Consider the following 23,867-nt stretch of genomic DNA (forward strand, 5'->3'; position numbering starts at 1 on the left):
GTTAAAGATAATTTCACAGTGATGGGTGTGAGGTTAATGATAATTTCACAGTGATGGGTGTGCGGTTAATGATAATTTCACAGTGATGGGTGTGAGGTTAATGATAATCTCACAGTGATGGGTGTGAGGTTAATGATAATTTCACAGTGGTGAGTGTGAGGTTAAAGATAATTTCACAGTGGTGAGTGTGAGGTTAATGATAATCACCCAGTGATCGGTCTGAGGTTAATGACAATGTCGGTGATGGGTGGGAGGTTAATGGTAATCTCACAGTGATGGGTGTGAGGCTATTGCTAATTTCACATTGGTGAGTGTGAGGTTAATAATAATCTCACAGTGATGGGTGTGAGGCTAATGATAATTTCACAGTGGTGAGTGTGAGGTTAATGATAATTTCACAGTGATGGGTGTGAGGCTATTGATAATTTCACAGTGGTGAGTGTGAGGTTAATGATAATTTCACAGTGATGGGTGTGAGGCTATTGATAATTTCACAGTGGTGAGTGTGAGGTGAATGATAATCTCACAGTGATGGCAGTGAGGTTAATGATAATTTCACAGTGATGGGTGTGAGGTTAATGATAATCTCACAGTGATGGGTGTGAGGTTAAAGATAATTTCACAGTGATGGGTGTGAGGTTAATGATAATCTCACAGTGATGGCTGTGTGGTTAATGATAATTTCACAGTGATGGCTGTGTGGTTAATGATAATTTCACAGTGGTGAGTGTGAGGTTAAAGATAATTTCACAGTGATGGGTGTGAGGTTAATGATAATCTCACAGTGATGGGTGGGAGGTTAATGATAATTTCACAGTGATGAGTGTGAGGTTAAAGATAATTTCACAGTGATGGGTGTGAGGTTAATGATAATATCACAGTGATGGGTGGGAGGTTAATGATAATTTCACAGTGATGGCTGTGTGGTTAATGATAATTTCACAGTGGTGAGTGTGAGGTTAAAGATAATTTCACAGTGATGGATGTGAGGTTAAAGATAATTTCACAGTGATGGGTGGGAGGTTAATGATAATTTCACAGTGATGGCTGTGTGGTTAATGATAATTTCACAGTGATGGCTGAGTGGTTAATGATAATTTCACAGTGATGGCTGTGTGGTTAATGATAATTTCACAGTGGTGAGTGTGAGGTTAAAGATAATTTCACAGTGATGGGTGTGAGGTTAAAGATAATTTCACAGTGATGGGTGTGAGCTTAATGATAATTTCACAGTGATGGGTGGGAGGTTAATGATAATTTCACAGTGATGGCTGTGTGGTTAATGATAATTTCACAGTGGTGAGTGTGAGGTTAATGATAATCTCACAGTGATGGCTGTGAGGTTAATGATAATTTCACAGTGGTGAGTGTGAGGTTAAAGATAATTTCACAGTGATGGGTGTGAGGTTAATGATAATCTCACAGTGATGGGTGGGAGGTTAATGTTAATTTCACAGTGATGGCTGTGTGGTTAATGATAATTTCACAGTGGTGAGTGTGAGGTTAAAGATAATTTCACAGTGATGGGTGTGAGGTTAAAGATAATTTCACAGTGATGGGTGGGAGGTTAATGATAATTTCACAGTGATGGCTGTGTGGTTAATGATAATTTCACAGTGATGGCTGTGTGGTTAATGATAATTTCACAGTGGTGAGTGTGAGGTTAAAGATAATTTCACAGTGATGGGTGTGAGGTTAAAGATAATTTCACAGTGATGGGTGTGAGCTTAATGATAATTTCACAGTGATGGGTGTGAAGTTAATGATAATTTCACAGTGATGAGTGTGAGGTTAATGATAATTTCACAGTGATGGGTCTGAGGTTAATGATAATTTCGCAGTGGTGAGTGTGAGGTGAATGATAATCTCGCAGTGATGGGTGGGAGGTTAATGATAATCTCACAGTGGTGAGTGTGAGGTTAATGATAATTTCACAGTGGTGAGTGTGAGGTTAATGATAATCTCACAGTGGTGAGTGTGAGGTTAATGATAATTTCACAGTGATGGCTGTGTGGTTGATGATAATTTCACAGTGGTGAGTGTGAGGTTAATGATAATCTCACAGTGTTGGCTGTGAAGTTAATGATAATTTCACAGTGATGGGTGGGAGGTTAATGATAATTTCACAGTGGTGAGTGTGAGGTTAATGATAATTTCACAGTGGTGAGTGTGAGGTTAATGATAATCTCACAGTGGTGAGTGTGAGGTTAATGATAATTTCACAGTGGTGAGTGTGAGGTTAATGATAATCTCACAGTGGTGAGTGTGAGGTTAATGATAATTTCACAGTTGTGAGTGTGAGGTTAATGATAATTTCACAGTCATGGCTGTGTGGTTAATGATAATTTCACAGTGGTGAGTGTGAGGTTAATGATAATCTCACAGTGTTGGCTGTGAAGTTAATGATAATTTCACAGTGATGGGTGTGAGGTGAATGATAATCTCACAGTGATGGCTGTGAAGATAATGATAATTGCACAATGATGGGTGTGAGGTTAATGATAATTTCACAGTGATGGGTGTGAGGTTAATGATAATCTCACAGTGGTGAGTGTGAGGTTAATGTTAATTTCACAGTGATGGGTGTGAGGTTAATGATAATCTCACAGTGGTGAGTGTGAGGTTAATGATAATTTCACAGTGATGGCTGTGTGGTTAATGATAATTTCACAGTGGTGAGTGTGAGGTTAATGATAATCTCACAGTGATGGCTGTGAAGTTAATGATAATCTCACAGTGATGGGTGTGAGGTTAGTGATAATCTCACAGTGATGGGTGTGAAGATAATGATAATCTCACAGTGATGGGTGTGAAGATAATGATAATCTCGCAGTGATGGGTGTGAGGTTAATGATAATCTCACAGTGATGGGTGTGAGGTTAATGATAATTGCACAGTGATGATTGTGAGGTTAATGATAATCTCACATTGATGGGTGGGAGGTTAATGATAATTTCACAGTGATGGGTGTGAGGTTAGTGATAATCTCACAGTGATGGGTGTGAAGTTAATGATAATCTCACAGTGATGGGTGTGAGGTGAGTGATAATCTCACAGTGATGGTTGTGAGGTTAGTGATAATCTCACAGTGATGGGTGTGAAGTTAATGATAATCTCACAGTGATGGGTGTGAGGTTAGTGATAATTTCACAGTGATGGGTGTGAAGTTAATGATAATCTAACAGTGATGGGTGTGAGGTTAGTGATAATCTCACAGTGATGGGTGTGAGGTTAGTGATAATCTCACAGTGATGGGTGTGAAGTTAATGATAATCTCACAGTGATGGGTGTGAGGTTAGTGATAATCTCACAGTGATGGGTGTGAAGTTAATGATAATCTCACAGTGATGGGTGTGAGGTTAGTGATATTCTCACAGTGTTGGGTGTGAGATTAAAGTTAATTTCACAGTGATGTGTGTGAGGTTAATGATAATCTCACAGTGATGGGTGTGAGGTTAATGATAATCTCACAGTGATGGCTGTGAAGTTAATGATAATTTCACAGTGATGGGTGTGAAGATAATGATAATTTCACAGTGATGGCTGTGAAGTTAATGATAATTTCACAGTGATGGGTGTGAAGATAATGATAATTTCACAGTGATGGGTGTGAAGATAATGATAATTTCACAGTGATGGGTGTGAAGATAATGATAATTTCACAGTGATGGCTGTGAAGTTAATGATAATTTAACAGTGATGGGTGTGAGGTTAATGATAATCTCACAGTGATGGGTGTGAAGTTAATGATAATCTCACAGTGATGGCTGTGAAGTTAATGATAATTTCACAGTGATGGGTTTGAAGTTAATGATAATCTCACAGTGATGGGTGTGAAGCTAATGATAATTTCACAGTGATGGGTGTGAAGTTAATGATAATCTCACAGTGATGGGTGTGAGGTTAATGATAATCTCACAGTGATGGGTGTGAGGTTAATGATAATCTCACAGTGATGGGTGTGAAGTTAATGATGATCTCACAGTGATGGGTGTGAAGCTAATGATAATCTCACAGTGATGGGTGTGAAGTTAATGATAATTTCACAGTGATGGGTCTGAAGTTAATGATAATCTCACAGTGATGGCTGTGAAGTTAATGATAATCTCACAGTGATGGGTGTGAAGTTAATGATGATCTCACAGTGATGGGTGTGAAGCTAATGATAATCTCACAGTGATGGGTGTGAAGTTAATGATAATTTCACAGTGATGGGTCTGAAGTTAATGATAATCTCACAGTGATGGCTGTGAAGTTAATGATAATCTCACAGTGATGGGTGTGAAGCTAATGATAATCTCACAGTGATGGGTGTGAGGTTAATGCTAATTTCACAGTGATGGGTGTGAGGTTAATGATAATCTCACAGTGATGGGTGTGAGGTTAATGATAATCTCACAGTGATGGGTGTGAAGTTAATGATGATCTCACAGTGATGGGTGTGAAGCTAATGATAATCTCACAGTGATGGGTGTGAAGTTAATGATAATTTCACAGTGATGGGTCTGAAGTTAATGATAATCTCACAGTGATGGCTGTGAAGTTAATGATAATCTCACAGTGATGGGTGTGAAGTTAATGATGATCTCACAGTGATGGGTGTGAAGCTAATGATAATCTCACAGTGATGGGTGTGAAGTTAGTGATAATTTCACAGTGATGGGTGTGAAGTTAATGATAATTTCACAGTGATGGGTCTGAAGTTAATGATAATCTCACAGTGATGGCTGTGAAGTTAATGATAATCTCACAGTGATGGGTGTGAAGTTAATGATGATCTCACAGTGATGGGTGTGAAGCTAATGATAATCTCACAGTGATGGGTGTGAAGTTAATGATAATTTCACAGTGATGGGTCTGAAGTTAATGATAATCTCACAGTGATGGCTGTGAAGTTAATGATAATCTCACAGTGATGGGTGTGAAGCTAATGATAATCTCACAGTGATGGGTGTGAAGTTAATGATAATTTCACAGTCATGGGTGTGAAGATAATGATAATTTCACAGAGATAGGTGTGAAGTTAATGATAATCTCACAGTGATGGGTGTGAAGCTAGTGATAATCTCACAGTGATGGGTGTGAAGTTAATGATAATTTCACAGTGATGGGTGTGAAGTTAATGATAATTTCACAGTGATGGGTGTGAAGTTAATGATAATTTCACAGTGATGGGTGTGAAGTTAATGATAATCTCACAGTGATGGGTGTGAAGCTAGTGATAATCTCACAGTGATGGCAGTGAAGTTAATGATAATTTCACAGTGATGGGTGTGAAGTTAATGATAATTTCACAGTGATGGGTGTGAAGTTAATGATAATTTCAGAGTGATGGGTGTGAAGATAATGATAATCTCACAGTGATGGCAGTGAAGTTAATGATAATTTCACAGTGATGGGTGTGAAGATAATGATAATCTCACAGTGATGGGTGTGAAGTTACTGATAATTTCACAGTGATGGGTGTGAAGATAATGATAATCTCACAGTGATGGCAGTGAAGTTAATGATAATTTCACAGTGATGGGTGTGAGGTTAATGATAATCTCACAGTGATGGGTGTGAGGTTAATGATAATCACACTTTGATGGGTGTGAAGTTAGTGATAATCTCACAGTGATGGGTGTGAGGTTAGTGATAATCTCACAGTGATGGGTGTGAAGTTAATGATAATCTCACAGTGATGGGTGTGAGGTTAGTGATAATCTCACAGTGATGGGTGTGAGGTTAGTGATAATCTCACAGTGATGGGTGTGAAGTAAATGATAATCTCACAGTGATGGGTGTGAGGTTAGTGATAATCTCACAGTGATGGGTGTGAAGTTAATGATAATCTCACAGTGATGGGTGTGAGGTTAGTGATAATCTCACAGTGTTGGGTGTGAGATTAAAGTTAATTTCACAGTGATGTGTGTGAGGTTAATGATAATCTCACAGTGATGGGTGTGAGGTTAATGATAATCTCACAGTGATGGGTGTGAAGATAATGATAATTTCACAGTGATGGGTGTGAAGTTAATGATAATTTCACAGTGATGGGCGTGAAGTTAATGATAATTTCACAGTGATGGGTGTGAAGTTAATGATAATCTCACAGTGATGGGTGTGAAGCTAGTGATAATCTCACAGTGATGGGTGTGAAGTTAATGATAATTTCACAGTGATGGGTGTGAAGATAATGATAATCTCACAGTGATGGCAGTGAAGTTAATGATAATTTCACAGTGATGGGTGTGAAGATAATGATAATCTCACAGTGATGGCAGTGAAGTTAATGATAATTTCACAGTGATGGGTGTGAAGATAATGATAATCTCACAGTGATGGGTGTGAAGTTAATGATAATTTCACAGTGATGGGCGTGAAGTTAATGATAATTTCACAGTGATGGGTGTGAAGTTAATGATAATCTCACAGTGATGGGTGTGAAGCTAGTGATAATCTCACAGTGATGGGTGTGAAGTTAATGATAATTTCACAGTGATGGGTGTGAAGATAATGATAATCTCACAGTGATGGCAGTGAAGTTAATGATAATTTCACAGTGATGGGTGTGAAGATAATGATAATCTCACAGTGATGGGTGTGAAGTTACTGATAATTTCACAGTGATGGGTGTGAAGATAATGATAATCTCACAGTGATGGCAGTGAAGTTAATGATAATTTCACAGTGATGGGGGTGAGGTTAATGATAATCACACTTTGATGGGTGTGAGGTTAATGATAATCTCCCAGTGATGAGTGTGAGGTTAATGATAATTTCACAGTGATGGGTGGGAGATTAATGATAATTTAACAGTGATGGGTGTGCGGTTAATGATAATCTCACAGTGATGGGTGTGAGATTAATGATAATTTAACAGTGGTGAGTGTGAGGTTTATGATAATCTCACAGTGATGGCTGTGAAGATAATGATAATTTCACAGCGATGGGTGTGAGGTTCATGATAATCTCCGTGATGGGTGTGAGGTTAATGATAATCACACAGTGTTGGATGAGCTTTATGATAATCTCCCAGTGATGGGAGTGATTTTAATGTTAAAATTCGGTGATGGGTGTGAGATTATTGATATTATCCCAGTGATGGGAGTGAGGTTAATAGCATCTCCCACTGGCCTGGTTGTCATTTTAATGGGACCTCCCATATTGAAGGGCCATCGACCTGAAACGCTAACTCTGTTTTCCTCCCCACAATTGCTTTCAGACCTACTTTGTATTTCTGGCATTTTCTGTTTTTATTTCAGATTTCCAAATCTGCAGTATTGCACTCTTGTATTATGGAAAGATTTAATCTGGCAGGCCGACTTCTCAGTTGGGTCTCAGTACAGACCAGGCTGAGTGAGTGGAAGTCTCCTCTCTCTGCCAGCTGTCCTGGTCCAACCTGAAGTGAAAGGAAGTGAACATAGTGGTTGCAGACTGAGCTATGCAGACAGTGAAAATCAATGTGGGAGAAGCAGGCAGGCAGACAGACAGCGACAGAGAGAGAGAGGGACAGAAAGGAGGGGCAAAGAAAAAGATAGAAACAAACACAGGGTCAGAGAAAAAGAGATTGAAAGAGAGAAAGTGATAGACCCAGGGCGGGGGACAGAGAGGGACAGAAACAAAGCAAAAGACAGAGAGTGGCAGTGGGAGAAAGAGAAGAAAAAATGATATATAAACAATGAAAGGGAGTGAGACAAAGAGACAGTGAGTGAGATTGAGACCGAGGGACTGAAAGAGACAGAGGAAGAGATGAAGGCAAACATAGAGAGAGATAGTGAACAAGAAAGTGAAAGACTGAGGGAGAGAGGAAGGGAGACTGAAAGACTTTGAGAGAGAGAAACCAAGAGAGAGAGCATAATTTCTCAATTCACTGTGTGCACTAAGAGGGTTCTAGTCTACATTTACTTTCCCTGTGAGTGTATCTATGTAAAATCGATGACCTTGGCAGCCACTGAGGTTTAATTTAAATCAGATTCCAGCACATGACTTAAAAGTTCCAAAACTACTTGTCTGTGGGTTTGAGAATAAGTAGAATGGTAGAGGGGGTGAGCAGAGCAGAAATGTCGAATGATTACGTTTCCACTCATCTCACTGTCATTCTTTCACTGAGTCCACAATTTTTTTTATCTAACCCCGTGCTGTACTTGACCTGAGAGTGTTTGGTGGGACAGTGTAGAGGGAGCTTTACTCTGTATCTAACCTGTAATGTACCTGTCTTGGGTGTGTTTGATGGGACAATGTAGAGGGAGCTTTACTCTATATCTAACCCCGTGCTGTACTTGACCTGAGAGTGTTTGATGGGACAGTGTAGAGGGAGCTTTACTCTGTATCTAACCCCGTGCTGTCCTTGACCCGAGAGTGTTTGATGGGGGACACTGTAGAGGGATCTTTACTCTGTATCTAACCCCATGCTGTACCTGTCCTGGGAGTGTTTGATGGGACAGTGTAGAGGGAACTTTACTCTGTATCTAACCTGTAATGTACCTGTCTTGGGTGTGTTTGATGGGACAATGTAGAGGGAGCTTTACTCTGTATCTAACCCCGTGCTGTACTTGACCTGAGAGTGTTTGATGGGACAGTGTAGAGGGAGCTTTACTCTGTATCTAACCCCGTGCTGTCCTTGACCCGAGAGTGTTTGATGGGGGACACTGTAGAGGGATCTTTACTCTGTATCTAACCCCATGCTGTACCTGTCCTGGGAGTGTTTGATGGGACAGTGTAGAGGGAGCTTTACTCTGTGTCTAACCCCATGCTGTACCTGCCCTGGGACAGTGTCTGTCCCTCACCTTAATTAACAGAAGGAATTTCTTTCCCACAGAGTGTGGACATATCTTTTCAGCCTCACTTTGCATTCTCATTCTCCATTTGTCCTTCTATATCAAACGGTCATCAGCTGGATGTTAGGCTGGAGAGCTGTCAATGGGTGGTCTCTCTCCACCCCCCTGCCCCCTCACTCACTGGCACAGCTCAGCCCATGATCTCATGGCTAGAGTTGATGAAGAAAGATTCTGCTGCTTGTAATGTGATGTGAATTGGAGCTGAGATTTATTCCCCTATTCTGTAAGCAATTGTATCTGCCATAATGGGCTGGCTGATGTCTCGTTGTTCTATGGGTCCTGCTCTACATTCAAAGCTAATTTAGGATAATTGTGCATGATGGGGAAATGAGTCTGTGGCGCAGCCTTTCAGTGTGATGACACTGGGGCTTTGAAATTCTTCAATAAGATGATTATGCTGCCACTGTAATATTAATTCCAGCTTTGTGAGTGTGTGCAGGCACATGCTGAGGGAACAGCAGGCAGCCAAGGAGCCTGTGGTTCACTAACAAAATCACGGCCTCTGTTCAGAGTTCAGGAAACAGTGGGAGAAGCAAACACCTGAAATCCCTGCCTCATTGGAGCCTCACAGTTAAGATCATGAGAGGAGACACTCTCCCATCAGGCAATGCAAATTTAAGGAGGCTACAGCAGCTTCCGACCTGCTGTGCAACTGCATCCCAGCTTAGAGCCCTGACCTGGAGGCTGTCTGCACGTTGGCTGGCCATTTAAAGGCCTCCTTTCATCCGTGGCTTCGATGGGAGCTTACTCACCTTTGAGTCAGAAGGTCATGGGTTCAAGTTCCACCCCGGAGACTTGAGCACATGATCCAGGCTGACACTCCCAGTTCAGTTCTGAGGGAGTGCTGCACTGTCAGAAGTGCTGTCTTTCAGATGAAACATTGAACAGAGGCCCCCATGCTGACTTCAATGGGTGTGAAAGATCCCAAGCCATTAGTGGAAGAAGAGCAGGGGAGTTCCCCTGGTATCCTGATCAATATTTATCCCTCAACCAGAATCACTCAAACAGATTATCTGATCATTATAGCCTTGCTCTTTGTGGGCTCTTGCTGTGCATAATTTGGCTGCCATGTTTCATACATTACAATCGTGACTACACTTCAGAAGTACTTCATTGGCTGGAAAGCACTTTGGGATTGAGGTTGTGGAAAGACATGTCTGTCATTCTTTCTTTTAAGCTGCAGCAATGTGGGTTATTGAGCCCACAGAACTTCTGTTCATTGCTTTGGTGAACTGAACATGTTGTAAAATGAGCACCTTTCATTGGGAAACCTTTGCCATACAAGCGTCAGCTGTTGGGGAAAGCAACACTTTCAGCAGCACTTGGTGGATGTTCTGGGGATCACGGTTATAAAATTCATGTGTGTGTGTGTGTGTATCAGTACCTCCAAACTGTCATCTGTCTGTTAGCTGCAATCTAGTGCATGTATTCCCCCAGTCCCTTTACCCCACCATGCTTTCAGCTGCCGAGATCCTAAGCTCTGGTATTTCCTCCAGAGACTTCTCTGCCTCTCTCCTCCTTTAACCAAACTTTTGATCACTGCTTCTAATATCTCCTTATGTGACTTGGTGTCAATTTTTCTCTGATAATGCTCCCGCGGAGGGCCCTGGGACATCTTACTATATTAAAGATATTGTGTAAATACAAGTTGTGAAACACTGACAGTCTGGCCCCTCACTTTCTGATGAAAACTAACGCTGACAGCCTCCTGTGGAGAGATGAAATGAGATGTGATGTGCCATGAGATCACCCAGCAGAAATAGCTGCTGAGCTCCTGCATCCAGTGGCAGGCTGGGTCACTACTGCCCAGTTATGTGATGGTGCTCAGTGTTTGCCTCCATCATAGCAGTTTCTCTTTGCTTGAGAGCCCCTACTCATTTCATCAGCTCCCGCAAAGGATTCTCGCAGACAATCCAGCCAGGGCCCTTTGAAAACACTAGCTGTGCCTGCCTTTTTGCAGGATACGCAGCATAATCAGCTGTTTTTCCAGTACATTGATGACTGTATTAGTGCTACTTCCTGCTCTTGTCCTCAACTGGAAAATTCATTAACTTTGCTTTCACCCCTTCCAGGACTCTTTGCTTCTTTTAATCCATGTTGACTGTTTTTTCTGATCTGTGCACTGAGTGTCTGAGGGAGGAGGTATATGTTCTATTTTGTGCTCTAAAACACTGCTCCCAATCTGGGGTTTATCGATATACAGTTCCCAGGTTCACCTCTCCCTCTCTCCTTTTTTATATAAACAGTAGTCTCATTTGCTTGAATATTTACTTCCATTTCTATCACTTAGCTCTTGGAACACGATCGACTCCGAAACCTTTTGAGAGATTGAATCCGAAAACATTTTATAAACATATAAAGTGTAAGGTGGAGGATATGGCTAAAGTATAAATTGAGTACTTTGTGAAGACAGATGCAAAGGAAGCAGATGATGTGTAATTACACTAAAAAAGGAGAGGCAAGGCCTGGACAGGATAGTAACAGAGAAACATTAGCATTACTGAAAGTTCGTCAGTTACCTGCTTCAGACGGAATGATTCCTAGGTTGCTGAGAGAATTGAAGGTAGAAATAGCAGAGGCTTTGGTCACAATCTTCCAATTCTCATTGGATACAGGAGTGGTGCTGGAGAGTTGTAAATGTTACACCACTATTCAAGAAAGATTAAAGGGATAAACCAAGAAACTACAGGCCATTCAGCCTGTTATCAGTGGTTGGGAAGTTTGTGGAAACCATTATCAGGGACACATTAATCAAGGATCCAGTATGGATTTATTCAAGGTAAATTGTGTTTGATTAACTTGACTGAATTCTTTGATGTGGTAACAAAGAAGGTTGATCAAGGTAGTGTAATAGATGTTATCTATATGGACTTCTGGAAGGCATTTGGCAAAGTGCCACATAAAAGGCTCATTAAGAAGGTGAAAGCCCACAGAATTACGGGGAAAGTGACAGTTCTTTTGGGCCTCCTTATCTCGAGAGACAATGGATACGCGCCTGGAGGTGGTCAGTGGTTTGTGAAGCAGCGCCTGGAGTGGCTATAAAGGCCAATTCTGGAGTGACAGGCTCTTCCACAGGTGCTGCAGAGAAATTTGTTTGTTGGGGCTGTTGCACAGTTGGCTCTCCCCTTGCGCCTCTGTCTTTTTTCCTGCCAACTACTAAGTCTCTTCGACTCGCCACAATTTAGCCCTGTCTTTATGGCTGCCCGCCAGCTCTGGCGAATGCTGGCAACTGACTCCCACGACTTGTGATCAATGTCACACGATTTCATGTCGCGTTTGCAGACGTCTTTATAACGGAGACATGGACGGCCGGTGGGTCTGATACCAGTGGCGAGCTCGCTGTACAATGTGTCTTTGGGGATCCTGCCATCTTCCATGCGGCTCACATGGCCAAGCCATCTCAAGCGCCGCTGACTCAGTAGTGTGTATAAGCTGGGGGTGTTGGCCGCTTCAAGGACTTCTGTGTTGGAGATATAGTCCTGCCACCTGATGCCAAGTATTCTCCGAAGGCAGCGAAGATGGAATGAATTGAGACGTCGCTCTTGGCTGGCATACGTTGTCCAGGCCTCGCTGCCGTAGAGCAAGGTACTGAGGACACAGGCCTGATACACTCGGACTTTTGTGTTCCGTGTCAGTGCGCCATTTTCCCACACTCTCTTGGCCAGTCTGGACATAGCAGTGGAAGCCTTACCCATGCGCTTGTTGATTTCTGCATCTAGAGACAGGTTACTGGTGATAGTTGAGCCTAGGTAGGTGAACTCTTGAACCACTTCCAGAGCGTGGTCGCCAATATTGATGGATGGAGCATTTCTGACATCCTGCCCCATGATGTTCGTTTTCTTGAGGCTGATGGTTAGGCCAAATTCATTGCAGGCAGACGCAAACCTGTCGATGAGACTCTGCAGGCATTCTTCAGTGTGAGATGTTAAAGCAGCATCGTCAGCAAAGAGGAGTTCTCTGATGAGGACTTTCCGTACTTTGGACTTCGCTCTTAGACGGGCAAGGTTGAACAACCTGCCCCCTGATCTTGTGTGGAGGAAAATTCCTTCTTCAGAGGATTTGAACGCATGTGAAAGCAGCAGGGAGAAGAAAATCCCAAAAAGTGTGGGTGCGAGAACACAGCCCTGTTTCACACCACTCAGGATAGGAAAGGGCTCTGATGAGGAGCCACCATGTTGAATTGTGCCTTTCATATTGTCATGGAATGAGGTGATGATACTTAGTAGCTTTGGTGGACATCCGATCTTTTCTAGTAGTCTGAAGAGACCACGTCTGCTGACGAGGTCAAAGGCTTTGGTGAGATCAATGAAAGCAATGTAGAGGGGCATCTGTTGTTCACGGCATTTCTCCTGTATCTGACGAAGGGAGAACAGCATGTCAATAGTCGATCTCTCTGCACGAAAGCCACACTGTGCCTCAGGGTAGACGCGCTCGGCCAGCTTCTGGAGCCTGTTCAGAGCGACTCGAGCAAAGACTTTCCCCACTATGCTGAGCAGGGAGATTCCACGGTAGTTGTTGCAGTCACCGCGGTCACCTTTGTTTTTATAGAGGGTGATGATGTTGGCATCGCGCATGTCCTGGGGTACTGCTCCCTCGTCCCAGCACAGGCATAGCAGTTCATGTAGTGCTGAGAGTATAGCAGGCTTGGCACTCTTGATTATTTCAGGGGTAATGCTGTCCTTCCCAGGGGCTTTTCCGCTGGCTAGGGAATCAATGGCATCACTGAGTTCCGATTTGGTTGGCTGTATGTCCAGCTCATCCATGACTGGTAGAGGCTGGGCTGCATTGAGGGCAGTCTCAGTGACAGCATTCTCCCTGGAGTACAGTTCCAGGTAGTGCTCAACCCAGCGGTCCATCTGTTTGCGTTGGTCAGTGATTATGTCCCCCGATTTAGATTTGAGGGGGGTGATCTTCTTGATGGTTGGCCCAAGAGCTCTCTTCATGCCATCATACATTCCTCTGATGTTTCCGGTGTCTGAGGCCAGCTGAATATGACTGCATAGGTGTTGCCAGTAGTCGTTTGCGCAACGCCTAGCTGTTCTTTGTGCAGTACTTCTGGCTGCTTTAAGTGCTGCGGATGTTAAATCGCTGGGGGCTTTCTTGTAGTTCAAAAGTGCAATGCGCTTAGCGGCTATGACAGGTTCCAGCTCTTCATTATGAGATTGAAACCAGTCTGCATTTCTCTTCGCACTTTTGCCGTAGGTGGTCAAAGCTGACTCATAGATGGCGTCTCTGATGTGGGCCCACTTGGTCTCAGCATCCCCTGTGGGAGTGTTTTGAAGGGCTGTTACAAGTGAATTTAGAAATTTTTGTAACAGCTGTATGGATACAAAATTGGCTCACTGATAGGAAGGAGAAGGTGGTGGATGGAAGGATTCCAGACTGGGAGGTGCTTCACTGTGGTGCATCTCAAGGGTCAGTTTTGAGTCCATTACTCTTTTCAGTGTTTATAAGGGATCTAGACTTGCGTGTAGTGAGCAGCATTGTAAATCTTTGTAGATAGTACGAAACTTTGCAAAGTAGTAGATAATGTTGATGATAGTTAAATGCTTCAGGACAACATAGGCAAAGTAGTGAAATGGACAGAAGCATGACAGATGGAGTCCAATGCGGAGAAGTATGAAGTGATGCACTTGGGGAGGTCTAATTTGGAAAGACAGTATACGATAAATGATGTGACTTTGAAAAGAGTAGAAGAGCAGAAAGACCTTGGTGTCCAGGTACAAAATTCCTTAAAAGTGGCAGGGCATACAAAGAACAGTACAGCACAGGAACAGGCCATTCGGTCCTCCAAGCCTGTGCCGATCTTGATGCCTGTCTAAACTAAAACCTTCTGCACTTCCGGGGACCGTATCCCTCTATTCCCATCCTATTCATGTATTTGTCAAGACGCCTCTTAAACATCGCTATCGTACCTGCTTCCACCACCTCCCCCGGCAGCAAGTTCCAGGCACTCACCACCCTCTGTGTAAAGAACTTGCCTCGCACATCCCCTCTAAACTTTGCCCCTCGCACCTTAAACCTATGTCCCCTAGTAACTGACTCTTCCACCCTGGGAAAAAGCTTCTGACTATCCACTCTGTCCATGCCGCTCATAACTTTGTAAACCTCTATCATGTCACCCCTCCACCTCCGTCGTTCCAGTGAAAACAATCTGAGTTTATCCAACCTCTCCTCATAGCTAATGCCCTCCAGACCAGGCAACATCCTGGTAAACCTCTTCTGTACCCTCTCCAAAGCCTCCACGTCCTTCTGGTAGTGTGGCGACCAGAATTGCACGCAATATTCTAAGCGTGGCCTAACTAAAGTTCCGTACAGCTGCAGCATGACTTGCCAATCTTTATACTCTATGTCCTGACCGATGAAGGCAAGCATGCCGTATGCCTTCTTGACTACCTTATCCACCTGCGTTGCCACTTTCAGTGACCTGTGGACCTGTACGCCCAGATCTCTCTGCCTGTCAATACTCCTAAGGGTTCTGCCATTTACTGTCTACCTCCCACCTGCATTAGACCTTCCAAAATGCATTACCTCACATTTGTCCGGATTAAACTCCATCTGCCATTTCTCCGCCCAAGTCTCCAACCAATCTATATACTGCTGTATCCTCTGACAATTCTCATCACTATCCGCAACTCCACCAACCTTTGTGTCGTCCGCAAACTTACTAATCAGACTAGCTACATTTTCCTCCTTTTTTCTTTGCCCTCCTTATCTCGAGAGACAATGGACAAGCGCCTGGAGGTGGTCAGTGGTTTGTGAAGCAGCGCCTGGAGTGGCTATAAAGGCCAATTCTGGAGTGACAGGCTCTTCCACAGGTGCTGCAGAAAAATTTGTTTGTCGGGGCTGTTACACAGTTGGCTCTCCCCTTGCGCCTCTCTTTTCTCCTGCCAACTGCTAAGTCTCTTCGACTCGCCACACTTTAGCCCCGCCTTTATGGCTGCCCGCCAGCTCTGGCGAATGCTGGCAACTGACTCCCACGACTTGTGATCAATGTCACAGGACTTCATGTCCAATTTTCCTCCAAATCATTTATATATACTACAAACAGCAAAGGTCCCGGCACTGATCCCTGCGGAACACCACTCGTCACATCCCTCCATTCAGAAAAGCACCCTTCCACTGCTACCCTCTGTCTTCTATGACAGAGCCAGTTCTGTATCCATCTTGCCAGCTCACCTCTGATCCCGTGTGACTTCACCTTTTGGACCAGTCTGCCATGAGGGACCTTGTCAAAGGCTTTACTAAAGTCCATATAGATAACATCCACTGCCCTTCCTTCATCAATCATCTTTGTCACTTCCTCAAAAAACTCAATCAAATTAGTGAGACAAGACCTCCCTTTCACAAAACCATGCTGCCTCTCGCTAATAAGTTCATTTGTTTCCAAATGGGAGTAAATCCTGTCCCGAAGAATCCTCTCTAATAATTTCCCTACCACTGACGTAAGGCTCACCGTCCTATAATTTCCTAGATTATCCTTGCTACCCTTCTTAAACAAAGGAACAACACTGGCTATTCTCCAGTCCTCTGGGACCTCACCTGTAGTCAATGAGGATGCAAAGATTTCTGTCAAGGCCCCAGCAATTTCTTCCCTTGCCTCCCTCAGTATTCTGGGGTAGATCCCATCAGGCCATGGGGAATTATCTACCTTAATGCTTTGCAAGACACCCAACACCTCCTCCTTTTTGATAATGAGATGACTGAGACTATCTACACTCCCTTCCCTAATATTAATTATATTGTCTACAGTACTCCAGCTGAGGCCTAACCAGTGATCTGTAAAGTTCCAGTATGATCTCTTTGCTTTTATATTCAACCAATTATAAACTCAAATAACCCATATGATTTTTATCCAACCTATTAATATTAATAGGTTGGATAAAAATCATATGGGTTATTTGAGTTTATAATTGGTTGAATATAAAAGCAAAGAGATCATACTGGAACTTTACAGATCACTGGTTAGGCCTCAGCTGGAGTACTGTAGACAATTCTGGGCTCCACATTTCAGGGAAAATGCAACAGCCTTGGAATGAGTCGAGGGGAGGTTGACAATGAAGTTACCAGGGATGGGAGACTTCAGTTATGAGGAGAGGTTGGAAAAGTTGGACTGTTCTCCTTGGAACAAAGAAGGTTAAGAGGTGATCCAACAGAGATTTTGGAGATGATGAGAGGTTTTGATAGAGTAGACAGAGAAAAATTATTCCCTCTGGCGAGTAGATCAATAAACAAAGGTCATAGATTCAAAATCATTGGGAAAAGATTCAGAGGGAAAAGAGTTGCCAGGATCTGGAACATCATACCCTGAAAAGGTGATGAAAGCTGATTCCATAAATCATTTTAAAAGGGAGTTGGACAGGTACTTGACAAGCTTACCGATAAAAAGTGGCGATATGGGACAAAGCTCGACTACATTTTCAAAGAGCCAGCACAGGCACAACAGGCCAAATGGCCTCCTTCACTGCTACATATTTCTATGATTCTACTTATCATTGCCGAGAGTTCCCTTCGAGATCTGGGTAAGCTAACAGAAAACACTGTCTGGCCTCTTCCGCATTCCCAATTTTCATCACTCCACCATTGGCGGCCAAGCCTTCAACTGCCTCGGGCCCTCAGCTCTGGATTTCCCTCCTTAAACCGCTCCTCCTCTCCACCACCTCGCCTCCCCTATAAGACTCTGCTTAAAACCTAGCTCTTTGACCCATCTTGCCCTAATATCTCCGTATGTGGCTTGGTGTCAAATATTGTCTCAGAAAGCTCCTGTGAAGTATCTTGATTGTTTACTATGAATGAGACAACAAACTCACATTTATACAATGTCTTTCACAGCCTCAGGATGCACAAAAGTGCTTTGCAACCAATTTGTGGGAGCTTGCCATTTCCCACATTACAACAGTGACTACACTTAAAACTAAACAGCAAAGTGATAATGACCAGATAATCTGTTTTCCGTGACTGATAGAGGGATAGCTATTCTCTAGGACATCAGGAAAAACTCCCTGCTCTTTGAATAGTGCTGTGGAACTTTTAACATCCACCTGAGAAGGCAGATAGGGCCTTCGTTTAAATGTCCCATTCAAAAAACAGCACTTCTGACACTGCAGCACTCCTTCAATACTGCATTGGAGTGTCAGCCTGGATTATGGGCTCAAGTCTGTGGAGTGGGATTCACAGACAAGAGTGCTACCAGCTGACACACAGCTAACAACTAGATAAGATTTCACTTGCAGGCTTCAAAAGCATCACATTAAGACCGCACTTTAAGTTAAGAGTATTCAAGTGGATTTCTTTCGTCACTTCCCTCTGGCAATTGACGGGCTCCCCTCAAACCCATGAAGAGGTTAAAAAGGTCCATAGTGATCAGATATAATCAGTTCTCCAATCGAGCACTCTGCCCCAGGACATCCTGGGACTCCCGATCCGTCTATCCCAATATGATGCCTGCGCTGGAACCTTCAAAGAATGGAGGGCCACTGGTGAAAGGCCCAATCTAAAAGCCTCTCTAGCTGTGCTCGTATTTTGACATGGTCTACTGATTCCTTGTACCTTTTCTACAAAAAGAGACGACTTGAGGGGTGACCTGAAAGTGGTCCTTAAAATTATGGAGACTTTAGTTAGGGTAGATGCAGAGAAGATACTTCCACTGATGTTGTAAGTTTTTTTTATTCATTCATGGGATGTGGGCGTCGCTGGCCAGGCCAGCATTTATTAGCCATCCCTAACTGCCCTTGAGAAGGTGGTGGTGAGCTGCCTTCTTGAACCGCTGTAGTCCATGTAGGGTAGGTACACCCACAGTGCTGTTAGGAAGGGAGTTCCAGGATTTTGACCCAACGACAGTGAAGGAACGGCGATATAGATCCAAGGCAGGATGGTGTGTGACTTGGAGGGGAAGTTGCAGGTGGTGGTGGTCCCATGCATCTGCTGCTCTTGTCCTTCTAGATGGTAGAGGTCATGGGTTTGGAAGGTGCTGTCTAAGGAGCCTTGGTAAGTTGCTGCAGTGCATCTCGTAGATGGTACACATTGTTGCCACTGTCCGTGGGTGTCGGAGGGAGTTAATGTTTGTAAATGGGGTGCCAATCAAGCGGGCTGCTTTGACCTGGAAGGTGTCGAGCTTCCTGAGTGTTGTTGGAGCTGCACCCATCCAGACAAGTGGAGAGTATTCCATCACACTCCTGACTTGTGCCTTGTAGATGGTGGACAGGCTTTGGGGAGCCAAGAGGTGAGGTACTCGCCGCAGGATTTCTAGCCTCTGACCTGCTCTTGTAGGTATTTATATGGCAACTCCAGTTCAGTTTCTGGTCAATGGTCGCGTCTAGGATGTTGATAGTGGGGGATTCAGCGATGATAATGCCATTGAATGTCAAGGGGAGATGGTCATTGCCTGGCACTTTTGTGTGCGAATGTTACTTTCCACTTATCAGCCCAAGCCTGGATATTGTCCAGGTCTTGCTGCATTTCTACACGGACTGCTTCAGTATCTGCGGAGTCACGAATGGTGCTGAACATTGTGCAATCATCAGTGAACATAAGTATAAGATAGTCACTAATAAATTCAATATGGAATTCAGAAGAATCTTCTGTACCCAGACAGTGGTGAGAATGTGAAACATGCAACCATGTGAAGTGGTTGAAGTGAATAGTATAGATACATTTAAGGGGAAGCTGGATAAGCACACGAGGGAGAAAGGAATATGTTGATGGGGTGAGATGAAAAGGGGGTGGGAGATGACTCATGGGGAACATGAACACTGGCAGAGACCAGTTGGGCCTGTTTTTGTGCTGTACATTTTATGTAGTAAAGGAGTCTGGAGTCACTTACCCACTCAGGACTACAATGAAATCCATTACGTTCCAGCCATTCCGAAGATATGATCCTTTATGGAACACAAATCCCAGAGCCACAATTTTAATCCCAGCCTCAAAGCAGAAGATCCCAATAAAATAAGGCTCGGTTTGTTCCTAGAGGAGGAGAAGGGTGTGGGGGATGAAAAGGGATGCAATGGGATTGGTCTCTTATTGAAAGATTAAGAGAAATGAATTTTTTTTTTATCATTTATGATATCAGAGAAAGACTTTCACTGAATATTGGCACCACAAAGCAACCCATCAAATGGGAACAAATGCTATCCCGTCCAACCAGAGCCTACTCCATCCACTCCCCCCATCCCGGCTCCAATCCCATCCATAGTTGAAGGACCCGCATCGTATATCACTACGGACACAGTTTCTGTCGAAGCGATATAAGGAGGGGCCCTCAGCCTAAAGAAGGGGGACTGCTTCTATGGGAATGGGGGCTGATCCGATGAAAGGGGATGATCCCCTTCTTATATTCCAGCTTCTAAATCGCCGACAAGCTCCTCAATTCCCCCCTCAGCTCCACAACACCCTGTGCTCCTCACAGCCGCCCCCCCAAAGCTCCTCACCCCTCCAGCTCCTCACAACACCCAGGTCCTCACACCACCACACCTCCCCCAGCTCCTCACCACCCCTCCCAGCTCTCCAACCCCCCCAAAGCTCCTCACCTCCCCCAGCTCCTCACGCCCTCCCAACTCCTCACCCCCTCCCAGCTTTCACCCCCTCCCAGCTCCTCAACCCCTCCCAATTCCTCACCCCCTCACACCTCCTCACCTCCCCCCAGCTCCTCACCGCCTCCCAGCTCCTCAACCCCTCCGAGCTCCTCACCCCCTCCCAGCTCCTCACCCCCTCCCAGCTCTTCTCCCCCCAGCTCCTCAACCCCTCCCAGCTCTTCACCCCCTCCCAGCTCGTCAACCCCTCCCAGCTCCTCAACCCCTCCCAGCTCCTCAACCCCTCCCACCTCCTCACCCTCCCAGGTCCTCAACTCCTCCCACCTCCTCACCCCCTCCCAGCTCTTCTCCCCCAAGCTCCTCAACCCCTCCCAGCTCCTCAACCCCTCCCAGCTCCTCACCCCCTCCCAGCTCCTCAACCCCTCCCGCCTCCTCACCCCCTGCCACCTCCTCACCCTCCCAGCTCCTCACCCTCCCAGCTCCTCAACCCCTCCCAGCTCCTCAACCCCTCCCACCTCCTCACCCTCCCAGCTCCACACCCCCTCCCAGCTCCTCAACCCCTCCCAGCTCCTCAACTCCTCCCACCTCCTCACCCCCTCACAGCTCCTCTCCCCCCAGCTCCTCACCCCCTCCCAGCTCCTCAACCCCTCCCACCTCCTCAACCCCCACCAGCACATCACCGTCACAGGTCTTCAACTCCTCCAACCTCCTCACCCACTCACAGCTCCTCTCCCCCCAGCTCCTCGCCCCCTCCCACCTCCTCACCCCTTTCCAGCTCCTCAACCCCTCCCAGCTCCTCACCCGCTCCCAGCTCCTCAACCCCTCCCACCTCCTCACCCCCTCCCAGCTCCTCACCCTCCCAGTTCCTCAACTCCTTCCACCTCCTCACCCCCCCCAGCTCCTCTCCCCCCAGCTCCTCAACCCCTCCCAGCTCCTAACCCCCTCCCAGCTCCTCAACCCCTGACAGCTCCTCACTCACTCCCAGCTCCTCACCCCCTCCCAGCTCCTCAACCCCTCCTACCTCCTCACCCTCCCAGGTCCTCAACTCCTCCCACCTCCTCACCCCCTCCCAGCTCTTCTCCCCCCAGCTCCTCAACCCCTCCCAGCTCTTCACCCCCTCCCAGCTCGTCAACCCCTCCCAGCTCCTAAACCCCTCCCAGCTCCTCAACCCCTCCCACGTCCTCACCCCCCAGCTCCTCACCCCCTCCCACCTCCTCAACCCTCCAGTTTTCATCCCCTCCCACCTCATCACCCTCCCAGCTCCCCACCCCCTCCCACATCCAAGCTGCCCACCCCCTCCCACCTCCTCACACCCTCCAAGCCCCTCAACCAATCCCAGTTCCTCACCCCCCCCAGCTCCTCAGCCCCTCCCACCTCCTCAACCCCTTCCAGCTCCTCACCCCCTCCCACATCCTCCCCTTCCAGCTCCTCAACCCCTCTCAACTCCTCACCCCCTCCCAGCTCATCAACCCCTCCCACCTCCTCACACCCTCCCACCTCCTCACCCCCTCCCAGCTGCTCAACCCCTCCCAGCTCCTCAACCCCTCCCAGCTCCTCACCCCCTCCCAGCTCCTCACCCCCTCCCAGCTCCTCACCTCCTCACACCTCCCAGCTCCTCACACAGTCCCACCTGTTCACCCCCTCCTAGCTATCCACCCCACAGCTCCTCACTCCCCCACCTCCTCACCCCCTCCCAGCTCAACCCCTCCCACCTCCTCACCTCCTCCCAGCTCCTCAACCCCTCCCACCTCCTCACCCCCTCCCAGCTCCTCAACTCCTCCCACCTCCTCACCCCCTCCCAGCTACTCTCCCCCCAGCTCCTCACCCCCTCCCAGCTCCTCAACCCCTCCCACCTCCTCACCCCCTCCCAGCTCCTCACCCTCCCAGGTCCTCAACTCCTCCCACCTCCTCAACCCCTCCCAGCTCCTCAACCCCTCCCAGCTCCTCACCCACTCCCAGCTCCTCAACCCCTCCCAGCTCCTCACCCCCTCCCAGCTCCTCAACCCCTCCCACCTCCTCACCCTCCCAGGTCCTCAACTCCTCCCACCTCCTCACCCCCTCCCAGCTCTTCTCCCCCCAGCTCCTCAACCCCTCCCAGCTCTTCACCCCCTCCCAGCTCGTCAACCCCTCCCAGCTCCTCACCCCCTCCCAGCTCCTCAACCCCTCCCAGCTCCTCAACCCCTCCCACCTCACCCCCCAGCTCCTCACCCCCTCCCAACTCCTCAAACCCCAGCTCCTCAACCCCCCAGTTTTCATCCCCCCCACCTCCTCACCCTCTCCCAGCTCCTCACCTCCTCACACCTCCTCACCCCCTCCCAGCTCCTCACACAGTCCCACCTCCTCACCCCCTCCTAGCTATCCACCCCACAGTTCCTCACTCCCCCACCTCCTCACCCCCTCCCAGCTCCTCAACCCCTCCCACCTCCTCTCCCCCTCCCAGCTCCTCAACCTCCCAGCTCCTCAACCCCTCCCACCTCCTCACCTGCTCCCAGCTCCTCAACCCCTCCCACCTCCTCACCCCCTCCCAGCTCCTCAACTCCTCCCACCTCCTCAGCCCCTCCCAGCTACCCTCCCCCCAGCTCCTCACCCCCTCCCAGCTCCTCAACCCCTCCCACCTCCTCAACCCCTCCCAGCTCCTCACCCTCCCAGGTCCTCAACTCCTCCCACCTCCTCACCCCCTCCCAGCTCCGCAACCCCTCCCAGCTCCTCACCCATCCCCAGCTCCTCAACCCCTCCCAGCTCCTCACCCCCTCCCAGCTCCTCAACCCCTCCCACCTCCTCACCCTCCCAGGTCCTCAACTCCTCCCACCTCCTTACCCCCTCCCAGCTCTTCTCCCCCCAGCTCCTCAACCCCTCCCAGCTCGTCACCCCCTCCCAGCTCGTCACCCCCTCCCAGCTCGTCACCCCCTCCCAGCTCGTCCAGCCCTCCCAGCTCCTCACCCCCTCCTAGCTCCTCAACCCCTCCCAGCTCCTCAACCCCTCCCACCTCCTCACCCCCCAGCTCCTCACCCCCTCCCACGTCCTCACCCCCCAGCTCCTCACCTACTACCACCTCCTCACTCCCTCCCAGGTCCGCAACCCCTCCCACCTCCTCACCCACCCCCAGCTCCTCACCCCCTCCCAGCTCCTCACCCCCTCCCAGCTCCGCAACCCCTCCCACCTCATCACCCCCCCAGCTCCTAAACCCGTCCCACCTCCTCACCCCTCCCAGCTCTTCTCCCCCCAGCTCCTCAACCCCTCCCAGCTATTCAACCCCTCCCAGCTCGTCAACCCCTCCCAGCTCCTCACCCCCTCCCAGCTCCTCAACCCCTCCCAGCTCCTCAACCCCTCCCACCTCCTCACCCCCCAGCTCCTCACCCCCTCCCACCTCCTCACCCCCTCCCAGCTCCCCACCCCCCAGCTCCTCAGCCCCTCCCAGCTCCTCAACCCCTTCCAGCTCCTCACCCCCTCCCACATCCTCCCCTTCCAGCTCCTCAACCCCTCTCAACTCCTCACCCCCTCCCAGCTCCTCAACCCC

General features: G+C 47.1%; 1 protein-coding gene across 1 annotated transcript in view; it reads right to left on the reverse strand.

Annotated features, from left to right (window-relative positions):
* LOC137373269 (probable voltage-dependent R-type calcium channel subunit alpha-1E) overlaps positions 1 to 23,867 on the reverse strand; it is a 1,486,297-nt gene that overhangs the window by 905,113 nt on the left and 557,317 nt on the right. Inside the window, exon 4 of the mRNA XM_068038118.1 lies at positions 19,645 to 19,784. Within this exon, the coding sequence (XP_067894219.1) occupies positions 19,645 to 19,784 (140 nt within the window). The remainder of the gene's footprint in view (positions 1 to 19,644; positions 19,785 to 23,867) is intronic.

Source organism: Heterodontus francisci, chromosome 8 (assembly GCF_036365525.1).
Source record: "Heterodontus francisci isolate sHetFra1 chromosome 8, sHetFra1.hap1, whole genome shotgun sequence".
Taxonomy (NCBI): domain Eukaryota; kingdom Metazoa; phylum Chordata; class Chondrichthyes; order Heterodontiformes; family Heterodontidae; genus Heterodontus; species Heterodontus francisci.